We start from the raw sequence: 17139 nt of genomic DNA, 5'->3' as shown, positions 1-17139 counted from the left end.
TCCAGCCCCCAAAAACCCCACTCTTCCACTGATCCACATGAAAGCTGTTCTTCTAGTGATCACAGAGTCCAAAACATCTGTGTGTTTTCAGAGGCAAACAAAAAGCAGATGTCATCCACATGAGGCAGCAAGAATGACAAGACAGCAGGACAAATGCAGCAAGATGTAAAATTGTTTAAGAGGACACCACTGTACTCTGAGCTTAGAAAAACAAACTCAGCTACACCTTATGAGACTACACAAAAAGGAAATTAATGTAAAATGTTTGTTTTAAAATGACAAGTTCGGTGTCATAACTAAATGCAAGAGATTAAAGTAGTACATACATTCTTTAAAGCAATATGATTTTAACTAAGCTAACTTCCCCTTAGAGGCTGGTGCTTTCCAAACCATGACTTTAGACACCAAAAATCATAGCAAAGATGAGGCAATTAAAACAAATAAATTTCAATAATGTTTAGGAATCAAGGCCTGCTCTCCAACATGTAAAACATGAAGCAGATAGACTTTCTGCCAAAAAGGAAGGAACACAAGTTATATGGATACCCTTAATAACTGTGTTAAAATTGCTCCAAATCACAGCAAATTAAAAATAGCACAATCCAACCAATCCATACAGCACTTAAAACTTTCAGTCAACTCATGCAGTTGCCCTTGGCCCATTCCTAACACTAGGCAACTCAATTCTTTCTGCAGAACTAAGGGAGCTCGGAAATAAAATTAATTTAGAAAATTAACTGTCCAAAGAATTATGGCAGGATTTCCTTCAAAATTATTGATGCTTCCTTACAGAAATCTGAATGAATGAATGAAACATATTTCTTTATTTGCTTTGTTCCTAATGACATATGTAGCCCATGAGGCAACATCATTCATAGCTTCAGTCATCTTGTAATAGCCAGATATTTTCCCCCATTGAAGTAACTGCCTTGCTACATTTTAGAGCTGATAATTCAATTCTTCTAGGTTTTACTTTCACAAGACACTTCCATTAGGACAATATTGTCTTTAAGTCTTCCCATAAATTAACACCAATAAAATTGCCTTTTAAAGAAATTAAAAGTATTGGCTTGTAGGAGGACAGATAGGAGCAAAAATTAGGTCAACTAAACTAGGCCATCCATTTATACCTCTATTTATCTGGTACCTTTTGGGAAACGTTTTTCTCTACTTGATCTTTTTAGCTGTGTAAGATTTTTTTCATTCTAAAGCTGATGACAAAACAGCAGCTAGAACAAGGCCCTCAGGGACACAAGCAGTAACCTTCCTATGCAAACCTCAGTGACTGAAATCTCTGACATTCAGAGATACTTTAAACAAGTTTCCAACCCAGAATGACAGTCCTAAAGCCTGCCAGTCCTGACTCTGCTCTTCTGCTCTTACAACTTTTCTCTTACCTTGCTGCACTCTCAGCTTCCCTAGTAAAGCTACTGGCTTTGCACTCATATTGTCTCACCAATATTGGTCTGAACACAATCTGGTTTCTTGAAGGTGCAGAGGGACTCCAGACACAGTCCCAACAATACAGCTGCTCTCTGTGCTCCAGGTTCCAGATCTAAAACTCCACAGCCATACCAGAGTGCTCTCTTTTCATAAACACATTGTGATTGCTCAGATTTGGACAAATAATTCACGAGTTAAGTTTATATTAGCAAGGTTTTTTTTGTCAGATGAAGTAGGAAACCAAAGAGCTTATCTCTCTGCAACGTTCACATGCCAGTTAAAAGAAACAGAAATGCAGGTCCATGGTTCATTAAGGGCAAACACACACAGCTGAGCTATCCAGGCTTGTGCTGGCATAACCACAGCAATTGTGGAGTACAACAGCTTGAGGAAAACACCAGGATACAAACAATGCACTTCCTAATGGCACAAAGAGCTCCTGCTCTACCTAACTCACTTGTGCTTTACTCAGTTCCTTATCTGACCTTTAACACTGATACCTCTCCCTAACTGAAGGGCTGTTATATAAGACCAAGAAAAAAACCATCATCTACCATCTGATTTCAGTTCTAGAAATGCACACCCAAAGTACTCCTACAGTTTCACGTTTTCCCAACACTAAGAAGAAATGCATTACTATTTTCCCTGTGCCAAAAAGTTCTTTGTACTAAGCATACTACAGTCAAACTGTAGCAGTACACAATGGAAAATCCACAAATCTTAAACAGTAACAGCGAAGAAGATAGAATATAATTTCTGTTCATTACAAACTAATGGCTTTAAGAGATTAATATAGAAGCCTCAGACTTCTGTTGCATTCATGATCAACAAATGCATACACATTAGATAATCTGAATATCTGCTTACCCTTTCCCTGCTTGCAGAGCTGATAACTTATACTTGGCTATAACAGCATCAAGGAAAAACAGCCTGAACCTACTGCAATTCTAAAGTAAATTACATGCAATCCAAACCAAGAAATTCATGCTATAGATCAGTGACACACATGCAGAGTACTACACAGACTTTACTACCATGCTTATACAAATACATAAGCACATACATGGAGCTACAGAACAATAGATTAGGGTCTAAGGTTGATGAATTATGGTCACACGAGACATATCCATATATAGGTATCTACTGAGATGTATCTATCTATATATATATAACTAAATACAGCAAAAGGTGCTGCAGAATTGAGGTAAGAATAAAAACAAAGTATGTATTTGACATGCTATTTAAATTATTTGGATTGCATGTAGTATGCCATGAGGTGAAAGGTCAACATTACCATTTGCTCCTCCTGAACAATTCTTTAATATTCTACAAAATCCATCCACAACCCTTTATTCCATGAGAACAGTAGACTTACACACTGCTGTCTTTTGAAAATGAGCAAACAGAACTTATTACCACACAAGCTATTTGACACAACCCAGAGCATTGCCTAACTGACTTGGTTTAGTTTCATGTGCTGAAAGAACAGCAATTTTAGGCAGAGTTTGCAAGTTCTTACACCCCAGGGCCACTACAGCAGCTTTGTGGCTGTGTTCAACCACCTCTGTGAAAATTCAGAATGGCATCTTTGAAGCAACAAAAACAGCACTCATTTCCTCAGAAGGGGACAAAGAAGCTGAATATTAAAACTGAATGATTGTTCATGCAAAACTGTATTTTCATATAACATTGAATGACCAGTATTTCACAAATTTTCAGAAGCCTCTAAAGTCTGGGCTTACTGAAATGACTATTCAGTGACATTGCTCCAACCAGATTTGGTCCATGTAAAAGAAGCTTTATGAATGGCCTGGATGACTACAACCACACACAATGGAGTCATGTGCTGGGGTGTGCCCCCCACAGATGAATTAACAGCATCTAGCTGAAATATGTAAATGGAAACAAAACTTTACAAATACATTAACAAGAAAAATGTAAGCATAATATGAAAGGTGACTACTAACAGATCCATTATTTAACCCTGAAATGATAAAAATGCACAAGGCATATCTGAAGTGACAGTTGCCTATGACCTATTAACTGATTGCTAAGAGCAGAGTTCCTTATGACTGATCAGCTGTACAACACACTTGGGGTCATTTTCTCCAAGGCAATTACCCCTTCTGCCACACTCTATGGAAAACAAGTGCTCCAAATAGATTTTTCAAAAGAACCCAATTTACAAGAATTCCATGTAAACCTCTGCTTACACCAATTAAATCTTGGATTTGAAGTTTCAAGAAACAGTTTACCATGTAGTTGATTCTACCAAACCATTTTTCCCAGTTTAACCTTTACAGATACAAATATCTCTTGAAAAGACGGCATGTATTTTTTAACACATATGACAAAGCATTAGTGTTTCTACCAATGTATTACAAGCACCAAACTCATTAAATAGATACTAGAAAACATCACTTCCAAAAATGTCTATATGGTGGGATCTTAAAAAAAATAAATGTTTTCTAAGTTTCCAGATTATATGCCTGTCTTATAAATTTGAAAAGTATCTTCACAGATACTCAAGAGGTGCACTAATAGCATTTGAATCAGAAAGGCTTATGCAAATGCACATTAATACACAGAGAAGCTTCAAGAGGGGCATTTCTGAAGTGCTACAGTTGAATAGGTATTTCTGGTATCCCTAATGCTGCTCCAGGACCAAAACAAAATCTATGTCATGACTGGCATCAGTATGTGGACTTTCACTATGTATCTTAGTAGCTTTAATCAGTGATTTAGTTCAGTGTAAACTGTTCATTCATTTTCAGCAGCCTTTAGGCATTTTAGAAATTGTGCCTTTTCCTGAGAAAACTGACCAAAAAACAAAACAAAGACAAAAGCCTTAAAAAATGCACAAAGCAAGTTTTATAGCATCTGGCGTAGCACTTCCTATGAGCAGCTACATTTTATCCTTACAAGTCAAGCACATTCCATCTCCCTTTTTTTTAAATAGCATTTTCACAAAACAATCAGTTAGAAGTCCTTAAATACAAAAATGTCAAAACCAAAACTAACTAGATGTAAAAGACATAGAAACTAGTTTTTTACCTGTTTCAAACCATTCAAATTCCCTTTCATACTTCAGAAAACAGCAACTTGAGTACTTTACTGTTTCCAAACCTAAAAGTTTCATCTTAGACTGAACAGAACACAGACACACAATATTCAGTTGAGTTAGTTACCTGTGCCCTCTTGAATGAAAGATACAGATATCTGTGACTAGGTGCAATGAAACTGTTAAAAAAATGTATTATTATTTAGACCAACGATTGAAAACAAGACCATTTTGACACCACTTCCTCCAAACAGCAGCTGAGGGTCTCCTACACAGTATCCATCACAAAAAAACCCATTCTCAGCCACACACAGTATTCCATGACAACAGATTAGCCAGATATACAACTCAGAAGATTAAGCAAGACTGTCATATACTACAAAACAATAGAAACATCTGATTTTTGAAGGTAAAACTTCACACTACTCATATTTCACTTCTATAACAATGGCAGTCTACATCAAACAAGAGAAATGAGTGTCAGGATGCTTTTGTCATGACTATAATGTAAGAAAACAAAAATGTGTTAATCGTAGGTAGATTAAAATTTAAAAATAAATCAGCAAATAATATTTATCAAGGTCTTTCTAAATTCTAGAGTAGCTGTTTTCTGTTCTTCCATATGGAACTTTGACTTCCAACCTTTGTTTGATGTAATACACATGTTCATTACAAAAAAATCAGAACCTGGACCATTGGTTGTATTCATACAGCATGAAACACCAAGAGGAAGCAATCTATACTTATTTCCTTCTACCCAAATACCAATGTCAGCAAAAACCCAGGAAAAAATATACTCCTGGATGTACTACAACCATGGTAGCAAAGTCCTAACCTACATTATTTTAGGAAAAAGCCCACTTGCCCCATATCCACATCCACATGATTACTGGCAAGGCTTACAGACACGTCTGTCCTGTTTTCAAACTATCCACTTCATTTAATCCTAACTGTGCACACCCAGAGTACTGAAGTGATCTACTAATAAGTCCTGCTTACTTCCTAGTGCAAATTAATTAACTGCATTTGATTTCCAGTAACAAACTTGCCACTGGTGCCCAGATCATAGAGTTTATCTTGCTGTTGAGGGGAGGTGAGGAGGCACTGGTGGAGTGGGTAATAATCAACTTTCCACCTTCCAGGAGGAAGTTGTTTCCAGGTATGTCAATGGCATTATTAAATTGCAGCCTTAGTCATCTACACTCTGGACTTTCAATAGCAATCAGCCAAGCTTATCAGCCTACCTGTGCACACCTCGAGCTTCTCTACCCTGTCCTCCAGCACTCCTGGGCACCCAGCATGTACTTTCAGTTCACTCTCTCAGGCCTATGTACAACTCTCCAAGCCTATTACTCAACTATTGCCGATTATTCCAAGGCAATAAAGACCTAAAAGTAAAGAATTGTTTTCATTTGCATTCACCCACTATTCCATTCATATTTTAGATTGCATTTTGACTTGGAAATGAAGCGATGAGTAACAGCAATTCCTATTCCACAAACTTGCCACTATTTAGCAGCCACAGAACATCCTGCACTTAAATGAGATAACACAACTTCCTCCCTTCTCACCCCTCAAAAAACATCTACTCATTCTTTAACTGAACAGAATACTGAAACTTAAATCCCCTTTACCTCTCTTTCCTTCTTCCTTTTCCATCATTTCAAAGAGGACCTAGGCATAGCTCTGTTAAGACAGCCAAATACACCGAAAACTCATACCCCAAAAATCCCTAAATACCCCAGAACATTCATAGTGAAAAAGAAACCCTTAAAAAGCAGCAATTATAATTCTTGTCATCACACTAATCTATGTCTGCTTTATTACATAAAGGTGAATATTAGAACTGAAGATCCTAATTTCCTGGTTTTCCTTTAATTTCCGATACAAAAATCAAATATGAAAGTTTGAAATACAAAGTGTTAAAGGACAAAAGAAATTTTCAACACAATTCTCCCCAAAACATTCAACACTCTTTCGGGTAATACATCTTTCTCCTGAAATGCCTTCCCATTAGTTCCTATAAATCCTATTTTCCCATTTTACCCGTATTCTTTTCTTCCTGCTACAGGAAAGCAATGGGAAAATTCACTGTCTATGCTGTTGAAAGCCACAAAAACAAAATGCTGTCAAATAGAGAAATTGAAACAAAAGCTATTTTCCATACAGGGGTGCACCACTGCTTCAAAGAAAGGATGATAAAAATATCTATTATATATCTTTAGACTACAACAAAACTAAAACATCAGGATAATTATCAGATATGAAATGGTAGAGGTGGATTAGGAGATCCTAACATAGAGATTTTTAATAATGTCCCTCATTTTGCAGTAGCCTAGGCCAGCCTTTCTGTAAAGTATATATAATTTACATGAACAAGACAGGCCCATCAGTACAAGGCAAGATGTCAATTCGTGTTAAATAGCAATTCTATTACTAAAACTATGACTTAATGAAAAGCTTCTGTCAAATTCTGTAACCTTTAAGCTCTCATGTGAAGATTTAAAAGGGTCCTATCTCTCCAATGGCGTTCTTCACTTCACACTTTTCTCTCTTCCTTTCCCACATGCTCAGATGTTTCAGCAGCATACTTTTAGCATTTGCAAAATCCTGCCCAAAGAGCGTGGCCGATTTCCCACGGGCTCCCTCCCCACCCTGGATGAACTCGTTACTTCCCAAAGTCCACTTCCTCTTCCAGCCCTGGACCTGCCAGCGCTCCCAACGCCCCTCGCCTTGCGCAACATCCGCGGCCTCCTCCCCACATTTCGGACAATCTCCGATGCTACGCTTACATTGAGATTATTTTTTATTATTTATTTTTTTTTGTTCCCAGAGCACTAGCACAGACTGACAGCTTAAAGGGCTAACGATGTGCTTTTAATCCCAAAGAGCCACACATAATAAAACGAGCTACAAAGACAGATACGGAGGGCACTAACCCGCTCTCCTTCAGCTCTTCTGCATATGAAAACTGCATTTTGATATTAAGTATTTAAATGACATTGAAAAGTGCCAGCAACATCTGCCCAATCAAAATTATTGTTCACAGCTCAGACGACCAATTCAAAAGATAAAACTCCCGATATATTGTAACAGCCCTATTAAACAGCTAAAATAAACCAGGAAAAGCACAAATTCTCCGAGAGAATTTTTCCCCGAGCGCACACGTTAACCAAAGGCTGACGGTGAACTGATCTGGAAGGAAGAAAGGACGAGGGATACAGGCAGGGCTGCGATGGGGGATGGGAGACGTTAGCGAAGGGAAGATGAATATTCCTCCAAGGACTAGCAATACGTTTAACACATCTCCTCGGAAAGAAGAGAAATCTCAAGCAGGCAGCTACAGGGGCAAATCAAAGGGGAAGGAGTGCCCGATTATCCCCAGCTGCCATCACAGACGGCGACCCTGCGGAAAAGGGGCTGCCGGGGCGAGGAAGCGCTCGCAGCCCCCCCGCCTCGCCTCCGTCCCCTTTATGCGCTCAGGGAAGCAGCGGGGCGGGCGGACGAGGAGCCTCCCGGTGAATTTTGCAAGAACTGATGACCACCAGCTGCCCAGGAGCGGGGAAGAGCCGGGGCCGCGGTGACAAACCTCCCGGGGCTGGAGGGCAGGAAGGAGCTGAATCCAGGCGGACACTCTCCCTCCCCCCGCCGAGCTCCGAAGCGGCGGTGGCACAGGGAGCCGGCCGAGCCCCGGGGCACACAATAGCCGGTCACCCCCGGGGATGCGAGCCCGCCCGCCCCGGCACCCCCCCGCTGGCGGGGGATGGGGAAGGGGCTGCGGGTCACCCCCCTCCGCCCCGGGGGCGGCAGGAGCCCCGCCCGCCCCACCCGCGCCGCCGCCCCTCACCATGAAGTCGCTGGCGAAGTTGTCCTCCCCATTGTGGTCCGTGTCCTTCATGGCCTGGACTCGCTTAATGAATTTCCTCAGGATCTCCTCCTGGCTCATCCTGCCCCGCCGGCCGCCCTGCGGAGCGGGAGCCCCGGCCGCCCGCCCGCTCTCCGCCCGGAGCCCACTCCGCCGCACGACCCGTCACCCGGCTGCCTTCCTTCCCCTCCCTGCCTCGCCTCTCCCCCGCCCGGGCCTGCCCGCGGCCTGATGGCCCCGCTCTGGCTCCGCTCCCGCCCCGCTCACGGCCGCCCGGCCGCCCGCTCCATCCTCCCCTCCCTCCGCCCGACCCTCCCTGGAGCAGCCGACACGGACACGACACGGCCCCTCCTCCTCCCGCCCCGCGCACGCGCGGCGCCCGCCCCGCCCCGCCCTCTTCCCTGTGTCCCGCCCCGACCCGGCAGCGCTCCGCCGCGCCCATTGGCTCTCCCGACTGTCGCCTCGCTCTATTGGCGGCCGCGCATGCCAATCACCGGCCGGCCGGGTTTCGAGGGAGCGCTCGCTGGGCTCCACGCCTCGCCCTCTCCCCCCGGCCCCCCCGCCCCCCCCCCCGTTTCCCATGGATGGGACCGCCCGAAGGGCGCCTCATGGAGCGCTGGAAGGGACCACTTGGTGCGCGAGGGGGAGGCGGAGCGGAGCTCCGTTTCCCCTGGCTGGAGCACAATGGGCGGCGGTGGGTGCCCGCGGCGCCGCGCCGGGAGGCAGCGGCATGTCGGGACATGTAGTCGCCACAGCGCCGCGTCCCGGGGTTGGGGGCTCACGCAGCATCCTACTGAAACGCCCGGATCAGACGGGTCCCGCCGCGGGTGGGAAGCCCGCAGCCGTGGGACGTGCCGGGGGTCGCTGCCGCGGCGGTGCCGAGGCGCGGCGGCGTGGACGCCGGGCAGCGGGAAGATGGCGGGGCGGGACAGGGGACGGGCGCGGACACCTGGCCAGGGACTGCTCCTCGCTTATTTGTATGTATGTATATTAAGCGTATATATATGTGTGTATTATATCAATTTTTCATATATATATATGTAAATGTATATATATATATATATACACACATACTCTTTATGAAGTGTGTATATATATGTGTGTGTGTGTATATATATGTATGTGTGTGCGGATAGATAGACAGACAGACAGACAGATAGATCTACTTAATAAAAATGTCCGCAGGCGAAGCTGGTTGATGGAAGTGCCGCCGGCAGGTGTCTGCGGGCCGGTGCCGGGCGGGGAGAGGGTTCCGCACCCTCGGCACCGCAGCGAGAGGGCTCAGGCACCCCGCGCCTTCCTATTTTAAACATAGCCTAAAATCTCTGCCTTACGTGGTGTCGGAGGATTTAACAATGTGCTATTTCATTCCTAATGTTATATGGAAAAGTTAAACTCTTTCATGTTTGGTGTCCTGATGACATTTATAACTTCTGCTTAAGCAAAGTAAAGCAGTTGTGGAGATGTGCATATGTATAGCCATATAGCTTAATAAATATTCCGAGTGAAGTAATTTAAAATGTAGTTTCATTGATGAAGATCTCCACAGTCTTGAGTGATGCTGTTGATCCAGTAGAAGTTTGTCACACCGGCAGATGATAAAGGTCCAAGCTGAGAAGCATAACCCGGCTGAGTCGCTCCTGCTCGTTCCCTGTCCCGGGAGCGTGTGGCGCTTGCAGTGCCACCAACACAAGCCCTGTCGGACAGGACATCGAACCTGCTCAGGGAACTCACTCAGCTGCAATATAAGTCCATAGAAAATCAGTGTGTTTTCTTCTCTGATCATTCCATTAATCTGGCTTTGTTACCAAAAGGAACCTACAGAAAGCTTGATCCTCCTGTGTTGGTTGTAAGATATTAGTGTTTTAGAAGGCTGCCAAAGAATACCACTTCTACACCAGAATGAGTAAAATGGCACATTACCACCCTCAGCCCAATTCATTGCCCACTAACTCACTATTTTCCTAGTGGAGGCAAATTTTGAGATATGGCGTAGGAGCCTGAACTGCAGCTGCTGATGCATGGACACATTTCCTTCTGCATCTGCTGCAGACACAGCCATCTCTGGCAGAGGGTAGGCTGGAAAATTGAGAGGCTTAGCATTTTCACATGACTTGCTGCAGACTTCAGCATCTTATTAAGGGGTTGGGGGTTTTAGCTGTTGATGTTCGTCAGCTAATATAGAGGAGAGAGACATAAGGACACATGAAGGAGCTGGGAAAGGGCATCAGCTCTGTGGTGAGGTTTATTGAAAGCCTTTAGTGAGCACTCCACACAAACACATCAGCTGTCAGTGCTCAGTCTCCTCTCCACATCCTTTGCACCAGCTTCCATAATAAGCTAATCAATTGGCCCTGAAGAGCCACAAGGATATCTGCTTTTCTTGTTTTAATTCTTCTCTTCCTTTTCCTTCTCCAAACCTCCTTTTCTACAATACAAAAAAGCAGCTTTAAAGGGAAAGACAGAAATTAGAGAGAGACCTGAGACCACAAGGATAGCTGGGGCTTGGATCATCAGATAATTTTTCTATGCCACCTTGCTGGATTTCCATCTGCTTAGGAAGGCTGCTGTTTGCGCAGCAGTTGTCCTGGTAAACCTGCTCCCAGTGCCAGATGGCAGGTAACTTCAGAAAAGTGATACTTGAGACTACACAACCAAATAAGGAAGTCTGGAATGTTATATGGTTTTCTTCATTTATTCACACAACTGAGTTATAGAGGAGGAAAAGAAATATCATGATGAACCTGATGTCGTTATTGCCTGACATGGAAAGGACCCAGCTGTTATTCTGGCCTCATTCACAATCTGCAACTCAACTGTAACAAACTGTTGTGAACCAGCAAGTGTAACCGTGGCCTTTCATTTGGTTTAACTGATAAGAAGGTTATCAGTCTCAGAAGACAGAAAAAGCCCCCAAAGTAGGCATGTGTCACTAGCCAGAACAAAGGTAAATATGAAAGAAAGAAATTAGGAATAGCGTGGAGAACTGTGCCTGGCATTGTCTGCCTGTGCATGTGTACCTGTACCTGGGAGAGCTGCAAACCAAATAGCACCAGTTTTATCTCCCACAGCCCTGCAAATGGTGCATGAAGTTGTCTCATGTCTGTGCTATGAACAGACACCTCAAGCCTCAGCAGCAAAAATAGCATTTCAACCCAGGCTTTTGATCTGAGGCTCACAATATCTGGGTTAACCCCAGACATCTGACCAATGCAGCATGTGTGCATGAGTGCCTATTTGTGTAGCTGTAGGAGAGAGGTGGAAAAACAGACACACAGCGTGAATTACTCACCCTAGACATAGAACAGGAAGTTTCAACCCAGATCTGTAGAAGAAAATTCTAGTTTTGTCTTAATAATCCATATAAGTATGGTCCTTGAAGGAAAGCAAGTAAATCACCTACAGCCTCTCTGCTAAAATCTCATTTTCCTGTGCACTACTCCAGCTGCAGCAGGGAAGGCAGACAGCTGCTTTTTTTCTGTTCCAAGGTGGCTTCTCATATTCCCACAAGGTAAACATGGTGTAAATTGGTAAATGTGCTTCCTGGCCTGCATACCATGGTGCTGCCCAGTCAATGGGTGGGACACATCCCATTCACCAGCCTTCAGAGTCTTCCCTCCAGCTGAGATGGAGCACAGGCTCACATCAAAGCTGTTTGGCTTCAGTGCCTCTGCGGCTTGGAGCTGTGTTCAAAACCCAGCACATATCTACCCAAAAGTATGTTTCAGAAAGAAATCAAAGAACTGGGGTGGGAGGGAAGGGTGAAAGGACCCTACAGCTCTGAGTAAGGCCATCACCTCTGACAGTTTTAATACCTCCTTTGTCCAGCAAAACAAGACCTTGTGTATTCCTTGTAATTTCGTGTGACTACATTACAATGATTGCTCACTTTGTCACCGGTTTCTTCTCCCCTTTGCAATAATCTGCAGACCCATGGACTTTCACAATTTGGATGCAAAAGAACCGTAATGCACCATAACACTTTATGTTGTTGTATAATTAATAATGTAATACTGAAATTATAATTAAATGATGATAAATATATCCTATACATGAAAGCCCAATTAATTTTATCTATACTGGGTGTCTGAAAAGTTTTTGTAATCAAAATTATTTAGAATAAAAAATAGATGTTAGCATTTATAGATTTCATAATAACACTCCTGAAATATACTTTATGTGCAGTTAGTTGGAAGTTTTCTAAAAATGTGGTGTTTCAATGGAAAATGCTGTTTCTGTAAAAGTTACATTTTCCACAGGAAACAATTTTGCCAATGTTTTTCTGCTTTCCGACAAAAACAATGCACTGTTATACTTACAGATGCAGAAATGTCTTTACCATTGAAGTCAGCACAACTTGGGTTAGGGACTCAGCACATGAAAGAACTGGAGCATGGAGTATAAATGCCAGGAAGCTGTTGAACAGCTCAAGGGTACACATAAAAACTAAGTCCAAGCGAAACATTTGTCTTTGATCTGACAAACTGAAATGCAATGTGTCTTTCCACAAATGTCAAAATGTTTCATGCTGGTTGAAAATAGTTAAATGAAACATTCAGGAATATCAGGATCACATACTTTTTGTATACTCATATGCTCAAAACATTTCAGTATTTAGTCACTTTTGTTTCTGAAGAGGATAAAAATACTGTATCGAGTTTTCTGGCTGATCTTCAGCTACAATTTAACCACTTAGATTATAAGTAACAAACTAAAAGACAGCAACCCCCATGGAGTCTCAAAATTCTAATTTTGGAAACAAAAGGAATTGTGGACAATAGATCTGAATAAGATGCATAGTATCCTTTGTATACTACAAATGAATTTAATTTCTGATTTAAACCTGAAACGAATCTTATTTTAAATGAGTCATAAAGACCTGATCAGTCTGTATAATATGTTCCATTCATATTCATTACGTACCATGTGACTGCTGAATTTCTTGACATTTGCCTCTATTACTCTAAGTTCAGCAATGACAGACTCCTGTAATTACCACTGAAAATACTCCTACTACAGTTTAATTTTACCTGGCTTGCTTAGTTTTTATGTATTTATTTCCATCTTCTGGGATTCATTGTGTGATATTGCTGAAACCCTCTATATGTGACATTTCTTATGCAGGTAATAAATATTTTGGACCAGAATTACTGAGTTCCATGATCAGGGCATATTTTGGAATCCTATCTAAGAGTAACATACACCTCCCAACCCCATACAAACAGAGTTTCAGTACACAGAAGAAACTTTGTTCTTGCTGCAGCACTTACTGAAGCAGCATTGAGGTTTAAAGTGGTTTTTAGGTATTGTTAGTATGTAACTGAAACAAAAATAAGAGTGTGCATTATGATTATCAGCATAATATTCTACCATGACCACCTTTAAAAAGAAAATAGCTGTGAAATATTGTCCAGACTTAAAATGTTTCTGCTTTTTTTTTTTTTATTTTTTTAAATTTCATTTAATTAAAGATTGTTGACCGAGGTACTCCTTTGATTTTTTGTGAGTGGAAAAACAAAAGTTTCAGAATACAATCAAGATTTTCTGCAAGTTTTTAACAGTATTAAAATAAATAGCATATGGGTTTCAAATGAATTGCTGTGTCCCCTTTTGATAGCTGCTGTTTGATAGCCCCACTGTAAACCCATCCCTGAGAGACCCGATGGCTGTTATTTATACATGTCACTACCAGTGCATTAGGAGACCTGCTCTGTGCTATTGGATCAGGACAATCAGGAGCCATTTTCCATCTGCATCTTTTGACCTTGTTAAAACTGGACACGGAATTTCTGAGCCCTGTCTTGTGCCTCGGCAGTGCCCCTGGGCCAGGTGCCGGGGCGTGGGCTGCTGCGGGCCAGCTGCAGCACTGCAGGGTGGGCTGCCCCGGGGAGCCTCATTTGCCTCCCTGTGACAAAGCTTTCCTCGAGGGTATTCCCCAGGCACAGGCACAGCACATCTGAGATGGAAATGGCAGCAGCAGAAGGTAAGCCTGTGCACAGGCCGTGCTAGGGAGCTGTGCTCTCCAGCCTTCGCCTGCAAGTATCAGAAAGAGCATCGTTAACAAACTGGAGCGTTGAAAAGATACCAGGGAAGAGTCTGGATGTTCTAATGGGAGGAAATTCATTCAAAATGTGATGTTAAAGTGGGTAATTGAATAAAAATGAAGTTTTCAGTATTCCCTTGAAAAAAAATAATTTTGGTATGAAATTTTGCATCGACAAATACAAAAGGTTACTAGAAACTGAATGAGCTTTGCTCAATTTATCTTGTTCAGTTATTGTGAATCAGTCTTGAGAACAAAAGAATTAACCAGTTCTATTTCAGGGTTCTTATCCATTAGCATAGCAGTATTTGTATCATCCTTAAACAAATCTTAGACTTGTTTATCTCTAGTTTTACACTCATCAGCACACATTAAAGTATTCCCACATCTCTAAAATGCATCTTTACTGAAAATAAAACAAAAAATTGCTAGATAAATCTAAGCCAAAATTATAAAACACTGCTCTTTTACCTGGCATGAGCATTCTCTGGATGCACATACTATTCCATTTTATTCTGAAAATCCTATTAAAATAACAACAAGGACAGGGACTGCTAATGCATTAGATGGACTGGTGAAACTGAGCTCCCTGAGTCCCTCCTGTGAAAGGCCTGCTGTTATGACCATTAGTAGTCATAATGGCCAGTTCAGATTGTCAACTATTTTGTAGACTTAAAAAAAATATTTTTAATAGTCTCTTAAGGGAAATAGTAAGCTTTATAGTTTGGGAAACAAAACCAGATGGGAAGGGGGAAAAAATTAACACTAAAGACACTCCTCCCCCTCAAGTCCACAAAAATTATACTCTAGGGAGCCACCCTATATGTGACCAGATCTGTTTATATATTAACTTCAAAAAATATGGATACAGTTATGACTTTATTCTCTAACGTGAGCTTTCTCCTCCCCACATTTCAGTGAAAGGTTTGCTGTTATATCTGTGCACTATAGCAAAGTGACATAAGCACAGCATATACTGTGTCCAACAATATTCATATTTCATTATCAGAGAGCACAACAATAGCTCCATTGTGTAGGGCAGCTCTCCTTGGAGGTGGAAGGAAGGCTGCACACAAGCTTCCAGAGTGGTCCAGAAATACGATGGTGACACCAGACTGGCTCATGTAAACAGGAAATCAAACCAGGATGTAAACTGGACTGCTTCCATATTCAGTAATATTTAGCTAAAAATAAACAGTTTAAATAGGGGTAGGAAAGCCAATCCTCTCTGTAAACTCATTTTTCAACTTGAATTGTTCAAGACCTAGTAGAAAAATGCAAATAAAATGAGTGTCAGTGTTGCTCTATCAATATGTTTGTAATGAGATTGCAGTAACTTTCAGAGGGACTATTAGTGTGAAAAGGGCAATGGAAAGTCTCTTTCCAGAGAATAATAAGACTGAAAAGGGATACAACTGATCTATAACTGTACCAACAGATTAAAAAAATCAAGGAGAAAGAAGTTCTACTTCAGCTGAAAGACAATGTAATCATAAGAATAAATAAACACAGACTGTGAAATCTAGAACATTCTGAGAAGGCAGCTCACACAGAGTGAGGAGAAGCTGGTTGGTTTTTTTTTTTGTAAGAGTATTATCTAATGTTACTGCCTCTTCAAAACCATCACGTGGAGTTCACCTGGGAGCTCCTCTGCAGTCCTGAATTTCTTTATGAATTCTCTGACTGTTGAAATTAGGCCAAACTGCTCTCCTATTTTAGGAACAGGTGAATATAAGGTAAGAATTGGAAAAGACCAGCAAAAGTCACCAAGTCCAAGCTCCTGCCATTACATATAAACCTGAATATAATCCAATTAATAACACTGTCAAGCTTCATCTCCAAATAAATCACATTATTTGCCTCCACTGGCCACACAAGAAGAGTATTCCAAAATCTCAGTGCTATAACTCTGGGAGGTTTTTCTTATTTTCAACCTCAGTTTTTCAAGGATATTCTTTCCAGCACAAAATATCTCTTTATCACAGAGTCATCTTCTTTTACTATATTAGATAAGTTAGGCATTTGCTCTAGTCTTATGCCATAAACCGTTCATCATTTCTAACAGGGTCTTCTTCATAGCTGGAGAGTCAAATTAATTCTTTAAGATGAATCAGTCTTTCTTGGATGGGGAAGATTAGGTATGTGCCAAGTTCCAGACTGTTGAAAAACTTCCCTAACCTCTGCATCTGCTTGCTGAGGATGAAGGCTAAAAGGCACAAGGAGTAGATGTAATTCTGAAGGAAAATGAGGAAACACAGGAGGAAGCTTTTTGGTTAGAGTTTCACCGCTGCTAAGCATGGGCAGTATGTCATTTCCCAGAGTGATGCTTGCTGCCTGAGAACAGCAAGGAATGGCCAAAGGTTCTCTAATGCCTGGCTGTCATTATTCCCACCTGGAGTACTGCACCCAGCTCCGGGGTCCTCAGCACAACAAAGACATGGACCTGTGGGAGTGAGTCCAGAAGAGGTCACCAAGATGGCTAGAGGGATGGAGGATGTCATACAAGAAAAGGCTGAGAGAATTTGGTTTATTCACCCTGGAGAAGAGAAGGCTTTGGGGTGATCGAATTGTGGTCTTTCAGTACCTGAAGGGAGCCTACAAGAAAAATGGAGAAAGGCTTTTTACAAGTCCAGGTTGTCATGGGATATGGGGGAATGGATTCAAACTGAAAGACAGTATGTTTAGATTAGATATTAGAAGGAAGTTCTTTGCTATGAGGATGGTGAG

General features: G+C 41.9%; 1 protein-coding gene across 3 annotated transcripts in view; it reads right to left on the bottom strand.

Annotated features, from left to right (window-relative positions):
* The window catches only part of PTPN12 (protein tyrosine phosphatase non-receptor type 12), a 69971-nt gene extending 61355 nt beyond the window's left edge, over window positions 1-8616 (bottom strand). The window contains exon 1 of one of the 3 annotated variants that reach the window (XM_071423988.1): window positions 8352-8616. In XM_071423988.1, the coding sequence (XP_071280089.1) occupies window positions 8352-8450 (99 nt within the window). In that variant the 5' untranslated portion in view covers window positions 8451-8616. The remainder of the gene's footprint in view (window positions 1-8351) is intronic. The other 2 variants (XM_071423987.1, XM_071423986.1) reach the window with 2 other exon arrangements.
* Window positions 8617-17139: the final 8523 nt, after the last annotated feature.

This window comes from Agelaius tricolor, unplaced genomic scaffold, assembly GCF_023055355.1.
Source record: "Agelaius tricolor isolate 1412-34295 unplaced genomic scaffold, bAgeTri1.0.p SCAF_3, whole genome shotgun sequence".
NCBI lineage: Eukaryota > Metazoa > Chordata > Aves > Passeriformes > Icteridae > Agelaius > Agelaius tricolor.
The sequence above is the reverse complement of the archived record's forward strand: the minus strand, read 5'-3'. Positions and strand labels throughout refer to the sequence as shown.